At 57.8% G+C, this 15,399-nt stretch overlaps 1 protein-coding gene across 4 annotated transcripts in view; it reads left to right on the forward strand.

Moving 5' to 3' along the window:
- The window catches only part of Lsp1 (lymphocyte-specific protein 1), a 33,089-nt gene that overhangs the window by 6,709 nt on the left and 10,981 nt on the right, over positions 1-15,399 (forward strand). The window contains exon 1 of one of the 4 annotated variants that reach the window (XM_013514167.1): positions 3,636-3,826. The exons of the other annotated variants lie outside the window; for them this stretch is intronic. Coding sequence (XP_013369621.1) covers positions 3,765-3,826 — 62 coding nt within the window. The 5' untranslated portion in view covers positions 3,636-3,764. Of the gene's footprint in view, positions 1-3,635; positions 3,827-15,399 lie in introns of those variants that run through there. 4 annotated transcript variants of the gene reach the window in all.

A 15,399-nucleotide genomic window follows, 5' to 3' on the forward strand; every position in this document is an offset into this window, starting at 1 on the left:
TTTTTTGGTTTTTTCTCCGGTACCGGGAACTGAACTCACGACCTTGCGCTTGCCAGGCAGGCGCTTTGCCGCTGAGCTAAATCCCCAGCCCCTGTGAACTTTGTTAATCCCCAGCACCTTAAAAGTGCCTGGGGTTCAGTAAAAATCTGTTGAGGTAATGTATGGATCAATGGATAAATATGTGAATAAGTAAATAGGAGAATCGTGGGATGAACAAATGAATGGAAGGAAGCAAGAAGTGACATTGACTGAGGCTGACCGTGTTTCAGTAACTATTTTAAATATTAACTCGCTTGAATGACTATGTGCTCAGAAGGATACATACAGATGTGTGTGCATGATTGGATGGGTGTCTTTGCTAGGAGGAGAGATCAGCAAACAAGTGGATGGATAGGTAGACAAATGTATAAATGGGTATACAAATGGCATGGAAAAATAAAACATTCAGACAGATGAATGAAAATAAAGACAGAAGGCTGTTTGGAGACTGAAGCATGTATTAAAGAAAGCATCATAGCTAGACGTATAGATTAATAGGTGAAAATATAGTAGTAATTCACATGTAATGAGTAGTTTTTGTGTCCCAAATGGATAAATGGCCTGCTAGCTGCTCCAAATGTTTTGCACATATTGACATTCAGTTAAGTGGATGGATGGATGAATGGATGGATGGATGGATGGTGGATGATTCTTGCAACCAATGTAAAGAGAGATGGATTGGCTTGGGTATGTGTATATGTATGTGTGTATATATGTATGTTTGAATGGAAGGCTGTATTAAAGCTTATATATTTGTGCTAATATTGTTTGGACAATTAAATGCCGATATCTTGTACTCTGAGTGACTAATTTAAAGATGACAATATGCAGTGTATTAACCATTGTTACCCTCCTATTATTTTGTTTTGAAATTTTCGGGTTTTTTGTTCTTTTTTTCTCTTTTGGTATTTTTAAGACAGGGTCTCACTATGCAGGTCAGGCTGGTGTTGAACCCACTTTGTAGCCCAGGCTGGTCTCTGACCTTCTTGCCTCAGCCTCCTGAGTGCTGGGATTACAGGCGTGCACCACTACACCTGGCTGGTTTTTTTTTTTTTTTCTCTTTAAAATAATTTTTTTAAAAAAACTTATATACATAAGTGAATGACCAGATATGTGAGAAATTGATAGATTGATAAGTGATACATACAAAGACAGGCATCATGAAGAGAGGATAAATAGAGGCAGGGAGGAATGAATGGGTGGATACATAGAGAAATGGATGGATGGATGGATAGATGGATGGATAGATGGATGGATGGATGGATGGATAGATGGATGGATGGATAGATGGATGAATGGATGGATGGATGGATGGATGGATAGACGGATGGATGGATGGGCAAATAACAGTAAAGCTGGCATTAAAACTCAACCCCATTCACCATATTAGAACATGTCCTAGTTGTAAAACTATGAATCTTGGCCACTATTTTTAAAGATCTGTTCTTGCCACCTTCCACCTGTCAACAATTCTGACCGTTCTCTAGCAACAGGAAACTCAAATCGTCCCAAGGCAGCCTTCCTCTCTGTGCCAGTATTCCTTCTTTTGAACCAAAATTTCCTTGGCCACATTTTATTCCTGGCAGTCTGTGGCTGGAGACCTAGGTTCCTCTGGGTGACCTATTAAATGTGGGGTCAATCCAAGACCCAGTCCTGCTTCCTCCCTGCCTGTGCTGCATCAGATCCTGAGGTCCCTCCAGCTCGGTGATGCTGAGGATAGGCAGTGGACACAGCCATCTCTGCTGTATACCTGACATTTTTTGGCTCCTGGGTAGTGCGGAGGGAAGGGAGAAGCTGTGTGCTTCCTCCACAAGACTGGCCTGGGGACCAAGCCTGTTGTGTTGGGATGGGGCAGATTTCCTGACCCTGACAATCTCCACCCACCGCCCACTACCTGAGTCACTGCAGACCTGAGTAATAATGGACCCTTGTGGAATTGGCCCCGGTGGAATTTTCCAATCCCTGCTCCTATTTCTGCTGCACATTGCCTTCCCTTGATGACTCATTGTGTATGTTCAGCCACTCATCCACCTTATCATGATCTCGTTCTTGGTCCACTCAGTATTCTTCAGTGTCCCACAGCCCTGATAACTGACCCAGCCACAGGTTATGCTAGCTGGGCATGAGAGAGGACGGTATGGTTCTCTGTGACATGGAGACAGAGCTGCTGAGGGCTGCCTGGCTGTACACACAGAGATATACTAGGGCAGTACTGGATGCCCAGCAGTCAGCAGGCCCAGGCCCTGGCTCTGTGACCTTGGATACCAAGGTTGCTAACTGAGCCTTGGTTTTTCTGTCTGGTACATGGGTACAGTGATGCCAGTTTCTCAGAGACTGTGTTAGTGAGTAGGATGAACTACGGGATATAAGTCTGCTGGCCCACTTGACTCCCCTCAAATGTAGGTCTGGTCCCTCCCCTTGTCAAGCCACTAGCCCCTGTGTTCTCGAGTGAGTCACGGTGACTAAGCCCAACCAGAACAACATTGGGCTGGGCTGCTTCTTCCTTCTCTTGCCTTGGCCAGAGCACAGGGCAAGGGGGGCCCAGCTGGTGAGGGCACCAGCCAGCCCAGTGCCCATGACCACTTCTGTGGACCATGTGGACCCAAGGGGAGACGTGTGTGTGCTTCTTGTTTCAGGTCTCCTTGCTCTGCATGCCATTCAGGGGTGCTGGGGATAGGGAGGCAGCCTTCCCATTTGGGGGCCAGGAGGATTCCTGATGTGCCCAGCCTCCCCTTGGGATGACAGCAAGAGCAGAGGGCTGGGAATAAACAAGAGCAAAATGGAGACCTGGAGGGAGGGAGAGGAAGAGATGGGGGGGGACTGAGAAGACAGGGTGGGAGAGGGGGTCTGCAGGGAGAAGGGGAGCAGAGGGCAGAGGAGAGTGGAGGCAGGCAGGAGTGCTAGGCCAGACAGAGAGCGCCAGCACCAAGGCCAGGCCTGGCAGGGACTGGGTACTGGAGAGATGGGAGACAGCCACGTGGTGGGCAGGGGAGGTGTGGGCTGCCAAGGTGGCTGAGGGAGGGAGGGGAAGGGGAAGAGGGAGGCGGGGAGGGAGGGAAGAGGCAGCCATGCTGCCCACCAGCGGCCACGAGGTCCAGTGAGTCCCCACGCTGCTGGGCTGGGAGGGTTTTCTCTGACATTTTTACTAGTCTCGGAAGGAGGAGGTGGAGGTGGAGGAGACCAAGGGGGGCGGAGAAGGGGGTTGGGGGAACAAAAGGGAAGCAGCTGCAAAGCGTCCTGAGGAAGGAGAGGGGAGTGAGACCCACAGAGGCAGGGCCCGGGGACAGTGGGCAGGCTTCAGGGCCGCCAGCTGGGAGCTAGCCCAAGACCACCACCTCAAGGGCCAGGGGGCCAAGATAGACAGACAGAAGGTCACAGAGACAGACATACATCCATCAGACAGCCAGACAAACAGAAGACACAGGGAAGGGGCATCAGAGCCAGAGAGACCAGACAGCCAGACACAGAGGGGGGCAGAAGCACAGAGAGCAAGGGCAGGGGAGGGGAGGGGAGAGGAGAGGAGAGGAGAGGAGAGGAAGGAAGAGGGGAAGAGAAAGAAGGGAGAGGAAAGAAAGGAAAGGAGAGCACAGGAGGAGAGCTAAAGGCGGCGGCAGCAGCAGCAGCAGCAGCAGCAGCAGCAGCAAGACAGGAGCCTTTGAAGGAGGCGGCATCCCCAGGGCTGGGGTCAGGCTAGGTCGCCAGCCGCCCCATTAGCGGCCAGCAGCATGAGTGGCTCGGTGCTCCTGAGGAGGAATTCTAGCAGACGGGGCCTGGAACAGCTCCTGAGGTAGGTCCATGACCTGGCCCAGGGTAGGTGCCCATGGTGCCGCCATGCATGGAGGCATCCACTGCTCTGGGCTGGGCCTGCTAAGCTGGGCCGGTGGATATGGGGCTGCCCTGGCCTCGCTCCTTCCCGAGTCAGGCCCCAAGGGTGCCAAGCCGGCGGTGAGCACGTGCACTGCAGCACGAGGCCATTGCCTTCCTGAGCCCTGGCAATGCATTCTCCTTCTCCTTTCACCTGCCTGGCCATCTCTGCTCATAGCCTTCACCATCCTGGGGACAGAGAACAGGGCCTCGGGGAGGCTTGCTGCTGGCCGCGGGGCAGTTAGTCACCCTGCCTTACAGATGGTGGCATTGGACTTGGAGCCACATCCACCAGCCACCCTTGGTGTCCAGGCCTGTGTGGGAGGCACTGCTGCCCAAGGAGCGCTTGGGTCTTGGAATTCTGGCTCACTGGCTGCTGACTGGCAGTGTAGAGTTCTCTGTCAGCCTGCTTCTTCCTCTGTAAAGTATGGTGTGGTGGCACCCCCCTGGCAGGGTCATGGTGAGAGCACAGATACTGAAGGCCTTGCAGCCCCTCAGAACTCAGACAAGGAGGGCTCAGAGCCACCCCACTCCAGTCAGCCACTCTGAGTTATCTGCATTGCCCTTCTTCTTCCTCAGCCTTCCGGATTGCAATGCCACCTCCTCCAGGAAGCCTGCCATGGTTCTCCCTGACTGGAAGAACAATTCTTTTTCTTCCTGGCTCTTTCCAGACCAAGCATCTCTCAGTACCCCCGTGCACTGCAGTTCCGGTCCCCTTTGGTGGGCTTAGGGGTACAGACAGGGATATAGGGGTCTGCTGAACAGAGTCTGAGTGGCCTGGGGTACACCAGCTCCTGCTTGCTGGGTCCATGTGGATCTAGAGAGATGGCCTTCTCCAAATGCTCACCCTGGCATGGTCCTAGCCCAGGGCCAGGTCGCCCTGCTGGTAGGCTCCCTGCAGTCCCACTTACCCTGAGCCCCGTGAGCCCCTCCTCCTGCATCTCAATGGCTCAGCTCCAGGCTGCCCAGGACCCTCACTTCCCAACCCCCTGCCCTGTGGGATGTGTCCCCAGTCCCCTCTCCCGGTCCTCGGGGGAGCTCTGTGGCCTGGGAATTGAGTGGCTGGCATCAGATCCCTGGCTCACCAGTGACACCTAGCAAATAGGGAAGCTGAGGCCTAGGAGCAAAGAGCAAAGCACCCTGGGTGTTGACAGGAGCCACATGGGCCTGGCTGTGTGTCTGCATTCCCATGCCTTGGCCACTAGCGTCAGCCAGCTGGGTCTTTGGCTCTGCCCTATGCCCTGTGTCAGGCCATTGCCTGGCTCCAAAGGGCCTGCAGCCCCAGCATGGCCTTGGGTACAGTTGGGTCGGGGTGAAGGCAGACGGATTGCTGGCCTGTAGGGGGCAGAAACAGAACATGCTGACCCTTTGAGCATAGGAGGGAGGCATGGAGCACAGCAAGGCCTTGTAGAGACCAAGGAAAGCACATTTGCCTGCAGCAGTGAGCTGGGGAGCGAGCAGTGTGAGGGGATGCTCATGAGTACATGCTGACCCTCACAACCTCGAGGACCCTGACCCTGGGCCAAGGGTGCAGACTCCCACATATACTCACCCATACATGCATGCTACCACCTGGAACAGTGACATCTCCTACACACTCCATGACCATAGTTCACATCTCTATAGCATGCAAAAATTTCCACATCCCCCAGCTCCAGCAGACAGATGAGAAAACCTTGTCTCTGTCAGGCAGATGAGAAAACCAGGCCCAGAAAGGTTAAGCAACAGCAACTTGTGCCAGGTCATCCAGTAGGCAGTGGTGAGCTGCTTCCCACATCCACCCCTTCTCTCCAGACCCCTCTCCTGGGGTCCCTGACTTGCTCCCATGCCAGGGTACAGGGCCCTGCCCATCCTTTCTGAGATGGTCTCCAGAAGGGCCAGGTGTAAATCAAATCCAGCTGAAGCTCCCTGAAAGGATGCTGTGGCCCGTGGAAAACTGTCTCCCACCTGCCCACATTCCTTTCCTACATCAAGGTGTAAGCAGGAGCTCGGCATGGAGCCACCAGACAGGACTTCTAAGCTGTCTGTTCCCAGCGTCTGCAGGCACAAGTTTTAGGTTGGCAGGGCAGATCTGGGGACTGGCAACCCTGCTAGGTGCCAAGTTCCCCCCCTTCTAGGTATGGGGCATCTGTCTCACCCCATAACCCTCCTGCTTGCCCCTGGTGAGTCAGGCCCTGTCAGGCACCACTTAGGCCAGCCAGGGTTAAGGGTAGTCAGAAGACCCCAAGGTGACCTCCCCCTCCCAGAGCTCACCCAGACTCTTGGTCACCCTCCTGGTTCTGTGGCCCCCACAGAATGGGCTTTGTGAAGGGAGTAAGCTTCCCTCCCTTGGTAGCTGGCACCTGGTAGCTGGCACCTGGTAACTGGCACCAAGCGAAGAGGCTGCACTGCAGACATACTGTCTGGCACTTGGTCCCAGCCCTGTGCCCAGCTTTTAACAGAGGCTTGCTGGGTGACAGTGGCCCTCTGCGCTGGTACTCCGGGTACACATCATGCCAGACACACAGCCTGTGTCCATGACTCTAAGGCCCTCAGGCAGGCATCAACCCCGGGCACCTAGCTCAGGGGACTCTGGGGAGCCCAGCGTGGCCAGCAGGACAGAGAATAAGGATGGTGGCCTGTTGGGCTGGCCCCTAGGGGTGGGGAAGCTAGGGCTCCAGGCCACCGTGTCCAAGGGGGTGTGGCCACCAGGCCCATGAGGCCCAAGATCCTGAGGGTGGGGCGGCTCCCACCCTGGCAAGGCTGGGCATCTGGTGGGCAGCATGTTACAGGCTCAGGAGTCTGTTGGCCAGAACCTATCCTGCCCAGAGCCAGCAGCAGGGGGTACAGGGACCGAGTGGCCCAGCCCCTTGGGCAGGGTGTCAGGGCCAGAGCCCAGAGGACGGAGGTTCCGGCTCCAGTCCCAGCCGGCAGATCAGAGCTGGGCAGTCGGGCAGCAAGCAGCGACCAGGGAGCCCTGGGCACCCAGGCACTTGTCTACCCGAAGCTGCTTCCAGAGCCCAAAGGGGGCACCCTGAGAGCTGGCATGGCTGGAGGGGCGCTGCCCCCAGGGACATTTCATCCATCTCAGAGTGGCTCAGCAGAGGACCGTGGCTGGGGTCTGACTACGGAGGTCTCCAGAGGGCAGGTGGGCACAGGGGCTGTCAGGGGTTGGGGGAGGGCTTGGGAGTTGGAATCCTCTGTAGCCTGGGGTTGGGGGCATGGAGGAAGGGGTGGCACTCACTCCCCAGCTGGGTGCTGAGTGGGGTCAGACCCTAGTCCTCTCCTGGTGGGACTGATGTGGGGGATGCTACTCGGAGAGGTGACAGTGTGGCTATGAGGTCGGCTGATGCCCAAGACAGGCAAGAAGGTGCCCAGGTTGGAGATGCTTATGCCTGGGAGCCAGGATGCTAGGGGCCCCAGGGGAAGTGGGACCCCTCTTAAGGATGTGCCCTACTGGGTGGGAAAGGAAAAGTGAGAAAGAAACGAGAAGGCAAGAAGACCGAGGACGGTAGGGTAAGGGGCAGAGGGCCCTCAGAGTGGAGGCGCAAGGAGGAATCTGGAGGAATAGTAGAGGGGGCAGGCCGTGGTGCAAGAGGAGGGGGATGAGTGGGCTCCCTGGTGCCATCGTCACTAGGCAGGAAGATCTTCTGTTGTCCCCCCTTGGCAGATTGAAACCAAGGCCCGAAGAGGCCGAATAGGGTGGGTATTGGCGCTGGCGGGCCCTGCTCCTGGTCCTTGGAAGAAAAATGGAGAGGAAGTGAAGGGAACAGGGTTGGTGGAGAAAGGCGCAGAGCCCACAAGAGAAGGGTAATGGCGGAGAAGTGGAGGAAGGAAAAGAAGCCACAGGGAAGGAGAAAGCAGGAGGGAGGCAGAGGCTGGTTCCCATTGGATGAGGGCAGGATTCGTGCACTTCGACTGGGCTCCCTGCGTAGGACCCTGCCCCGATTCCCAGGTTGCGGGGAAGCTCTTCTGCCCTGGCACAGCCTGGTTTCCTCAAACTTGGTTCTCAGGGGCTGAGGGGTCAACCTCATCATGCCACTGATGCCCCTGGTCCTCCAGGGACACTGCCCCTCTGGTCCACAGCCGACCAATAAAAAGGATGCGGGGAGCATCCAGGCTGCTTTCAGTGCCTACTTTGTCCCATTAAATGTGCCTCTTCTGAGCCAGCCTCTGGTCTTGGCCAGAACTCAGGTGAAAGGACCAGAGCTGGTTATCGGAGCGACCCTCAGTTGCTGTGATATCGGGAGATGTGACACCCCCATAGCCCTCTGAGGCGGGCTCCATTTGTGCAGAGTAAAAGACGAGGCTCGGGGAGGTGGGTAGGCTCACCCGCTGCCCCAGGGCAGGAGGGGGTCTGCAGCCTTGGTGCACAGGACTGGGAAGCCTCGCACTGGAGACTCATGAGGGGCTGCTTTGAGGCCAGGCCTCTCGGAGCCCCAGGAGTCATCTAATACAGAAGGGTAGGGCTCCTGGAGAGTTTTCAGGAGGCCAAGGGCCGGGCAGGGACCCTAGGGCTCCGTCGAGCAGACAAGGTGAGGCTGGAGCAGGAATGTTGAGGTGCCCTAGGGGCAGGGCTGGGAGCAGGCACTGGGGGAGCTGGGCTGACTCCTACCCCATGAATAGCCGGGCTAGACCGTGTGGGGGATGGGAGGTGTCTGGGAACCATCTGCGGGCACGGCCATGCGCCGGGCCTTCGGGAAGAGGTGGATCTGAGTACACCGGCCAGAGAGGGAAGAGGAGGGATGGCAGAGGCCAGGCTGGTGCCAGCCACAATCGCGTGCCAGGGAGTGTGCCAAGCCTCTCCTTGTGAGCACCGTGAGTGCTCTGCCAGGGCAGCCTGCCACCAGAGCCACAGGCTCTGCTGGGCACCATCCAGGGTGGAAAGGAGACGAGGCATCGCGACCCTTCACCTCCTTCCCCAGGAGGTCGGCAGGCACGAGCAAGACTGGAGTTTGCTGATGGTGGGGCGAGGGTGCCGAGAAGGTCTCCAGGGCTGCCGTGTACTTGGCCCAGCCCCTGCGGCGTTGTGGTCAGTGACACAGAAAGCAGACTCATGAATGTAGTGTGCAGAATGAGCCGTGAGAGAGAGTGCTAGCCCAGGGCCAGAAGGAGCTGCAGTCACATGGGATCCAACCAGCAAGACGAATTGGGAGGAGGGTGAGGCTCTGACTTCCAAGCTTAGGCCCCGAGGGGCAGGCCTGGCTGAGCAGATGCGGCCAAGATGTAGAAGAGCCACAGTACCAAGGCAAGGAGGCTGCGGAGCCAGACTAACCATGGAGCACATCATAAGAGGTAGGGCACTCTGACCAAGGGAGGTGATGGGCCATCCAGTAGGAAACTCAACTTATCTCCGGACCCCACTTTGAGGACAGAGTGGATAGACCCTGGCTCAGCCTCTGAGAGAAGTGTGGGATAGACAGGCTGGCACATGGGGGGATGAGGGCATCCCATTTCTAATCTCACTGAGTCCTCAGGGTCCTGCAGAGACCATCTACCAGCTCCTATGAGGAAGGTGTCTTGGCCCTAACTGTCTGAAATTTAGAGTGTCTGCTCATGGGTTGGCAGCTTTCCCAAGGGCCTTAGGGTAGAGTGAGGGGTTTCCCAGTGGCGTGGTTGGTGTGGTGGGCAGGCCTGGGCTGTGATCATCTGCCGGTACTCAGCCGGGCTCCGAAGGAGCAGTGTGGTCCCGAGATGCGGTCCTGTGACAACTTCCAGGGTGCAAGCATCACAGGGGCCCTGAGCAGCGGCCACCAATGGGAGGCCCCTCCCCAGCCTGTCTCTGCTGAGTGGGCAACAAGTCTAGGAAGGCAGTGGGCAGGAAATAGGCAGCAAAGGCAGCCTCAGTTTTGGTGGGGGTAGGGGCAGGTTGGGGACTCGGTGCGTGTGGAATACAGGAGGTTGGGGACCCAGGGGGCACGAACCCCTTCCCCCAAAACCCCAGAGGTAGGAAGGCTGGAGCAGCTGAGACTGAGCTGGAATGTGCCGAGAACTAGGGTCACAGGGAGCCGGGGCTGTGCCTCTGGTCTCCGGGAGGGCTGGAGTCCGATCAGGCTCTGGGGTACCCACCTGTCTGCTGTCTCCCAGGTGCCTGTGCATACACTTGCTGCCCCATCCTGAGCAGCTTCTCCCCATCACCACACCCGCCAAGGACATGTCACGCCAACCTCCCTCCCCAGAGGCACGGAAAAGGGGTCTCCTCTGTGCCCTGAGGCCTCCCACGGGCTCCGCAGCTCTGCACTTGGTCTGTCTAAGATTCCTGAGGGCTGGGGGAAATTCAGGGTGTCTTGAGGGTCCCTAGCATCTTAAGGAAGGAAGCATTGGAGAAGAAAGCAGGAGAGAGGAAGGCGCTGGAGCAGGTTGTGAGAAGGAAGGACAGCAGCGTGGCAGCTCACCCCAGGTTGGGAAGGGCAGCCAGATGCAGTCCGGGTAGCAGCTGGAGTGGAGCTTGGTGGGCAGGCAGTATCATGAGGGGAAAGGGGAGCCCAGCCAGAGCTGGGCCAGGCAGGGCTGAGGTTCCGGTTGCCAACTCTTCTTGCTGGTGCTAAGACCCCAGGCCTGGCCCTACTCTCCTGGACTCTACTCCGCAGCTATAAAATGGGTGCGGGGAGCTGCCCAGCAGGATGAGAGCTGAGTGTGGCAGCCAGCTGACTCAGGGATGGGCTGGGTCTGGAGCCTGCACAGAGGACACCAGGGCCAATGTTCTGAGAGGTGTCAGGTGGGGCAAAGGCTGGGAAGAGGCTGGCGGGCAGGAGGGTTGCTGGGGCCCGAAGTCTGCCTGAGCCCAGAGGGGGGGGAGGCGGCAGACCTCAGCAGGGCCTCTTGTCCCTGAGCTCTAGGCAGTACACAACAGAAAAGACTACAGCACAAGCTGAGCTTCCTAGGTTTTGGGAGCTCTGGGTAGAGCCAGTGAGAGGCCCCCAACAGGGAGAAGATGCCTGTGGGGACCACACAGGCTGTAAAGGCGGCGAAAGGCTGGGGGAGGGACTGCTTCCGCTAGTACTTGAGTGAGGCAAAGCCCTATGGGCTGTCTGGCCTTTTTACCAGAGAGCTTTTCCTATCCAAGAGCTCAGAGCAGGGCTGCTGCTTGCCCAGAGTGCACAGCGCCTCCTCCTGGTCTGAGGGAGGGAGCCAAAATCCCTGATTCCTGCAGAATTCCTCACAGCCTCCTCTCTGGTTGCTGTTCCCGGGAATCCTGAGTCACAACCTTGCAGGGACCACAAGGTCAAGGTATGGGGAGAGCATTGCAGGGCGGGGCCGGCCTCCCCTGCTTACTCTGCATACCCAGCCCCCGTTGGCACCCTTTGGAGTGTCAGCTGGCTCCCCATGCTTTGCGGGCAAGTGTCCAGGCAGGTTCCCAGACGGGACTGCCCACCAAGGCCACAAAGGACCGAGGGTGGGGTGAGGGGCATGCGACCTTGGCTGGGCCCTGCCCTGATGTGGTCCAGCAGCCCCAGAGATCTGGGGTCTCGATACCAGCAAGATAAGTGGAGATGGGCGCCCCAGCCCTACTTATATCTAGCACACCCTAGGCAGGAGTCCCTCTCGTTTGCCCAGGATGAGTGTGTACCCTCTGGGAGCCCCCGATTCTGACCTCCCTTGGCTCTTTTACCTGCTGGCCTCTCCTTCACTTCCCCTGGGTAGGGGGCCCTGGGTATCCAGTTGGATTGCAGTTTTCTCCACTCAAAAGCCCTTCCCCCCAAGGTCTCATCCCAGGTCATCCTAAGGATGGCAGCAGGCTCAGTACTCTCTTCTCTCTTCCACCTGCCCTCCACAAGCCAGCCAGAGGCTCCTGGCTCTACGTCCTCTGTGCCTCTCTCCTGAACCTTCTGTGGCTCCCATAGCCTCCAGTTTAGCTGCTGTATACTTTGTGACCTTCCCAAGGCCTGCCCCTTATCCCTAGGATGTCATGGCCCTTCAGGGCCATCCCTTCCATGAATAACCCTGAGGAGGTCATAAAAGACTTTACCATGTGTACTGACTGCACAGTAGTGGGGCTGGCCACTTGTCATACATTAGCTCCTGTGGTACTGATAGATGGGGACACTGCAGCCTGAGGGGCTGCTGATGGTCTGGGTTTCTAGGGACTTGGGGGAGGTAGTCTGGGGACCTGAACCATGTGACTCCTGAGCTCTCCTTTCCACTTGGATGAACAAAATCCATGGTGGAGGCAGCATCGAGTGGAACAGCATCCTTGGTGGAGCCTGAGGGAGACCTGAGGGGCTGTGCCTGGAGGGCACGGTATCCCTGGGCTCTCCAGCTTAGCTCCTCTTGGTCACCTCGGATCAGCTCAGGTTGCTGCTACCAGGGTCCTTCCAAGGCGGCCCACCCCAGGCCTAGTGGGGCCAGTGGTAGTAGGGTCCAGTCAGTGCCACCACCACCAGGAAGGCCCCCTGGCCCATGCTGCATACTGGACTTCACTTAGTGTCTCCCACATCCAGCACCCTGAGTTACGCTTCACACGGAATAGACACCCTGGCAGTTCTGGAGGCTGCTTCCCTGTCCTTCTTCCCAGCCTAGCCCTCACTTCTCCCTTCTGGTCCTTCTTGCCGAGATCCTCCCCCATATCCAGTCTCACTGGCCCTCCCCAGCTCACCCAGGACTTCCTAATAGGATGCAATTCTGGTTGGTCTCCTTCCCAAGCTGCCCCTGTGGACCTTAGAGACAGTACCTCTGGGCTCTGTGGCTCCTCCTTTGCCCTATCCCTCCCTTCTCTCTGGCCCGAGGATCCTTGCTCAAATTCAAGGTCACCTCCCCCCTACAACCAACTCATCATGAGACTTCCCTGGACAGTGGAGCCAGGGTCTTGCCCCGTGAGAGGTCCCCCTCCCTCACCAGCCCATGACAACAGGAAAAGGCTTGCCTCCATCCCCTTTACACCTAAGATGTCATAGACACACCAGGGAAAGTGTGACACAAACAGGGCCCATCCTAAAGGGTGTGCTGGGCCAAGCTCTTGTGCCCTCACCCTGGCCCTCCTGCCCACCTGTACCAGTGCCCACCTGCTGGCCTGGGGCTGTATGTTTCGGGTTTACCTGTACCACTGCCTCCCCAGGGGGGGTAACAGTTCGGCAGGCCACACCTGCGACCTGTCTTGGCTTTCCCCAAGGATAGGACCCTGGCTTTGAACCGCCACAGAGCGTGTCAAAGGCTTCATGAGTGGCATCCTATGTTATGGGACGCAGGTGCTGCCCTGCTGCAGCCACCTTTTCTTTGGTCTCCCAGACAAACTCTGGTCTTCGCCCCCTGCTTGTGAATGTCCTGGTTTGGGCCCTGGAGCCAGCCCCAAGGAGGTCTGTACATGGGCTCGTTTTCTCTTTGCTCTGTTTCTCCTCCTAGGGGTTCTGTGATTACCTGCAGGATCCCAAGCATATGAGATCTCAGGAGGGTGGGCTCCTGCGAACAACAGAGACCTTGGTGCTCTCAGAAAGCCCAAGGCTTCCTGATCACCTCTAGCCCTGTGGTGTCCAGCAGGCTTGGAGTAGTGGGATTCCCTACAGGCAGCCTGAGGAAGGCGCCCTGCCACACACACGCACCTCTTTGCTTTGGTTCCTGGCCCCAGCCCAAACCTGAACTCTCCCCAGGACCGGGAACAAAACGTGAAGCTGACCTTTTAGAGATAGCTGGACGGGTCAGCCACGAGCTGCCTGTAGGGGGCAGAGTTGGGACAGGGATGGAGGCCTGAGCCCCTAGTGGAACTCTGAGGGAGGAACAAGAGGGTGGACAGCTGAAGGGGCTAGCTGGACCTAAGACGGGTATCCTTGGACCCTGATTGGGACTAGGGAGTTGGGTAAATGGGGGGCGGAACAGAGGAGATAGAAGGGGGACTGTGTCCCACTGTGTCCCCAGTGGGAGGTGGCAGCAGTAGACTTGGCCACAGGGACCACTCTAAGCTCTGGGAACCCCACTCAGAATAGGGAGCAGTCTGGGGGTCTGCACACACTGCTGGGCCTGGGCGAGGACCAAGTTGCCCTCCCCCCAGACCCTGGGATGTGGCGGGTGCAGGGGGACAGGGCCCCACGTTCCTGGCCCCTCAGGCTGAACCCCAGGCCACAGAGCCAGAACAGACAGGAAATGGCCTGATTGCATTTGCACAGGAACACCAAATCCCTCGCAGCTGCACTCAGCCGGGCCAGGGCCACGGGCGGGGCGGCCATCGCCAGAGCCCTGACAGCCCCGTGGAGCGTGCCAAGGGGTCTGGGCCGCTGGCCGGGGGGCGCCTTTCCCAGGCCAGAGGCCCCCACCCCACCCCAGGAGAGCCACCCCCTTTCAGTTCCCAGAACGGAGCCCAGCTGTGGAATAGTGAGGGGGTGAGGTCATGGGGAGGGGGCCGCATTACTCATATCCTGGGGCAGGCGGGAAGGGAGGAGGCAGGGGAAGGGGCCCCCGGGCCTCTTGTCCTCACTTGTTGGGTCAGGAGCTGGGGGGCAGCGGGGCTTCTCCCCAGCATGGGGCTTGAGGGGGACACTGGGAGATGCCTACCCTGAACCCTGCTTTGTCCAGGGAGGGCTAAGTGGGGGTGACCTTCGGGGAGCCCAGCTCCATGGGATGTTCCCAGAAAACACACCTTGGCCTCCTGCCAGACCCAGCTCCACTGTTGTCTGGGTGATGTAGAAGAAAACAGTAAATAGTGAGGCAGGGGTCACCCGGAGGAATCCAAGAGGGGCGGTGGGGGCCAGGACCTGCCACTTCGTGATCCCCCATCCCCGGGCCTGTGTCTATACTTGGTCGATGCTGTCTGTGTGTGTGCATGTGTGTGCACATGTGCAAACCTCAGTGTGGGTGTGTGTGTGCCCACGTGGGCACCTGGAGAACACGTGTGTGCTTGAACAGGGTGCAGCTCGGTGAGCCCCATAACTTTGTGTGTCGCTCCTTCTGACAGGGCCCCCAGAGACTTGCACACATTTGTGCTTTCAGGGGAGATAGCCAAGGAGAGGAGAAAGGCCCTTGGCCCCATGTAGGAAGAAGTGCCAGCCCAAAGGGGGAATGGAGGCACAATTCTGTGCCTCAGGTCTTGGTTTACATATCCACCTGGGCAAAACACGCACAACTATCACATGCACATGCACACCCAAGCCTGCCTGTGCTGCCCAAAAACCTAGAAGTGGGAACAGAACCCATACCCCAGGGGTCACTCCCCAGAGGCTGCCCCAGAAGTGGGAGGGGCACCTCCTGCCCATGCTGCTCTGCTCCGAACATCCGTCTGGGGGCTGCTGGTGTGCATGGGCATAGGAAAGGGACCTGGGCCACAGCCCGAGCCAACAGCCCCCAGATGAATATGTCCAGCAGCCCCTGTTGACTGTGGAGCTGGGAGGCCAACCGCATCTGCCAGGTGATGGGAGCCAGGTGTGGGGAATTAAGGGCTTCCTGGGGCTGGAAGTTGAAGGCCCTTCTGAGGAAGAAGCAGGCGGCTTGGGGTGCAGAGCTTGAGCGGGTGGGCAGGTTGTGGCTGGAGTCCCATGTGGCTGCAGCGGGGGGAGCAGGCCCCACACTGGAGCCTGTGGAGAGGCCTGGCTT

Source organism: Chinchilla lanigera, unplaced genomic scaffold (assembly GCF_000276665.1).
Source record: "Chinchilla lanigera isolate Chin_1 unplaced genomic scaffold, ChiLan1.0 scaffold00021, whole genome shotgun sequence".
Taxonomy (NCBI): domain Eukaryota; kingdom Metazoa; phylum Chordata; class Mammalia; order Rodentia; family Chinchillidae; genus Chinchilla; species Chinchilla lanigera.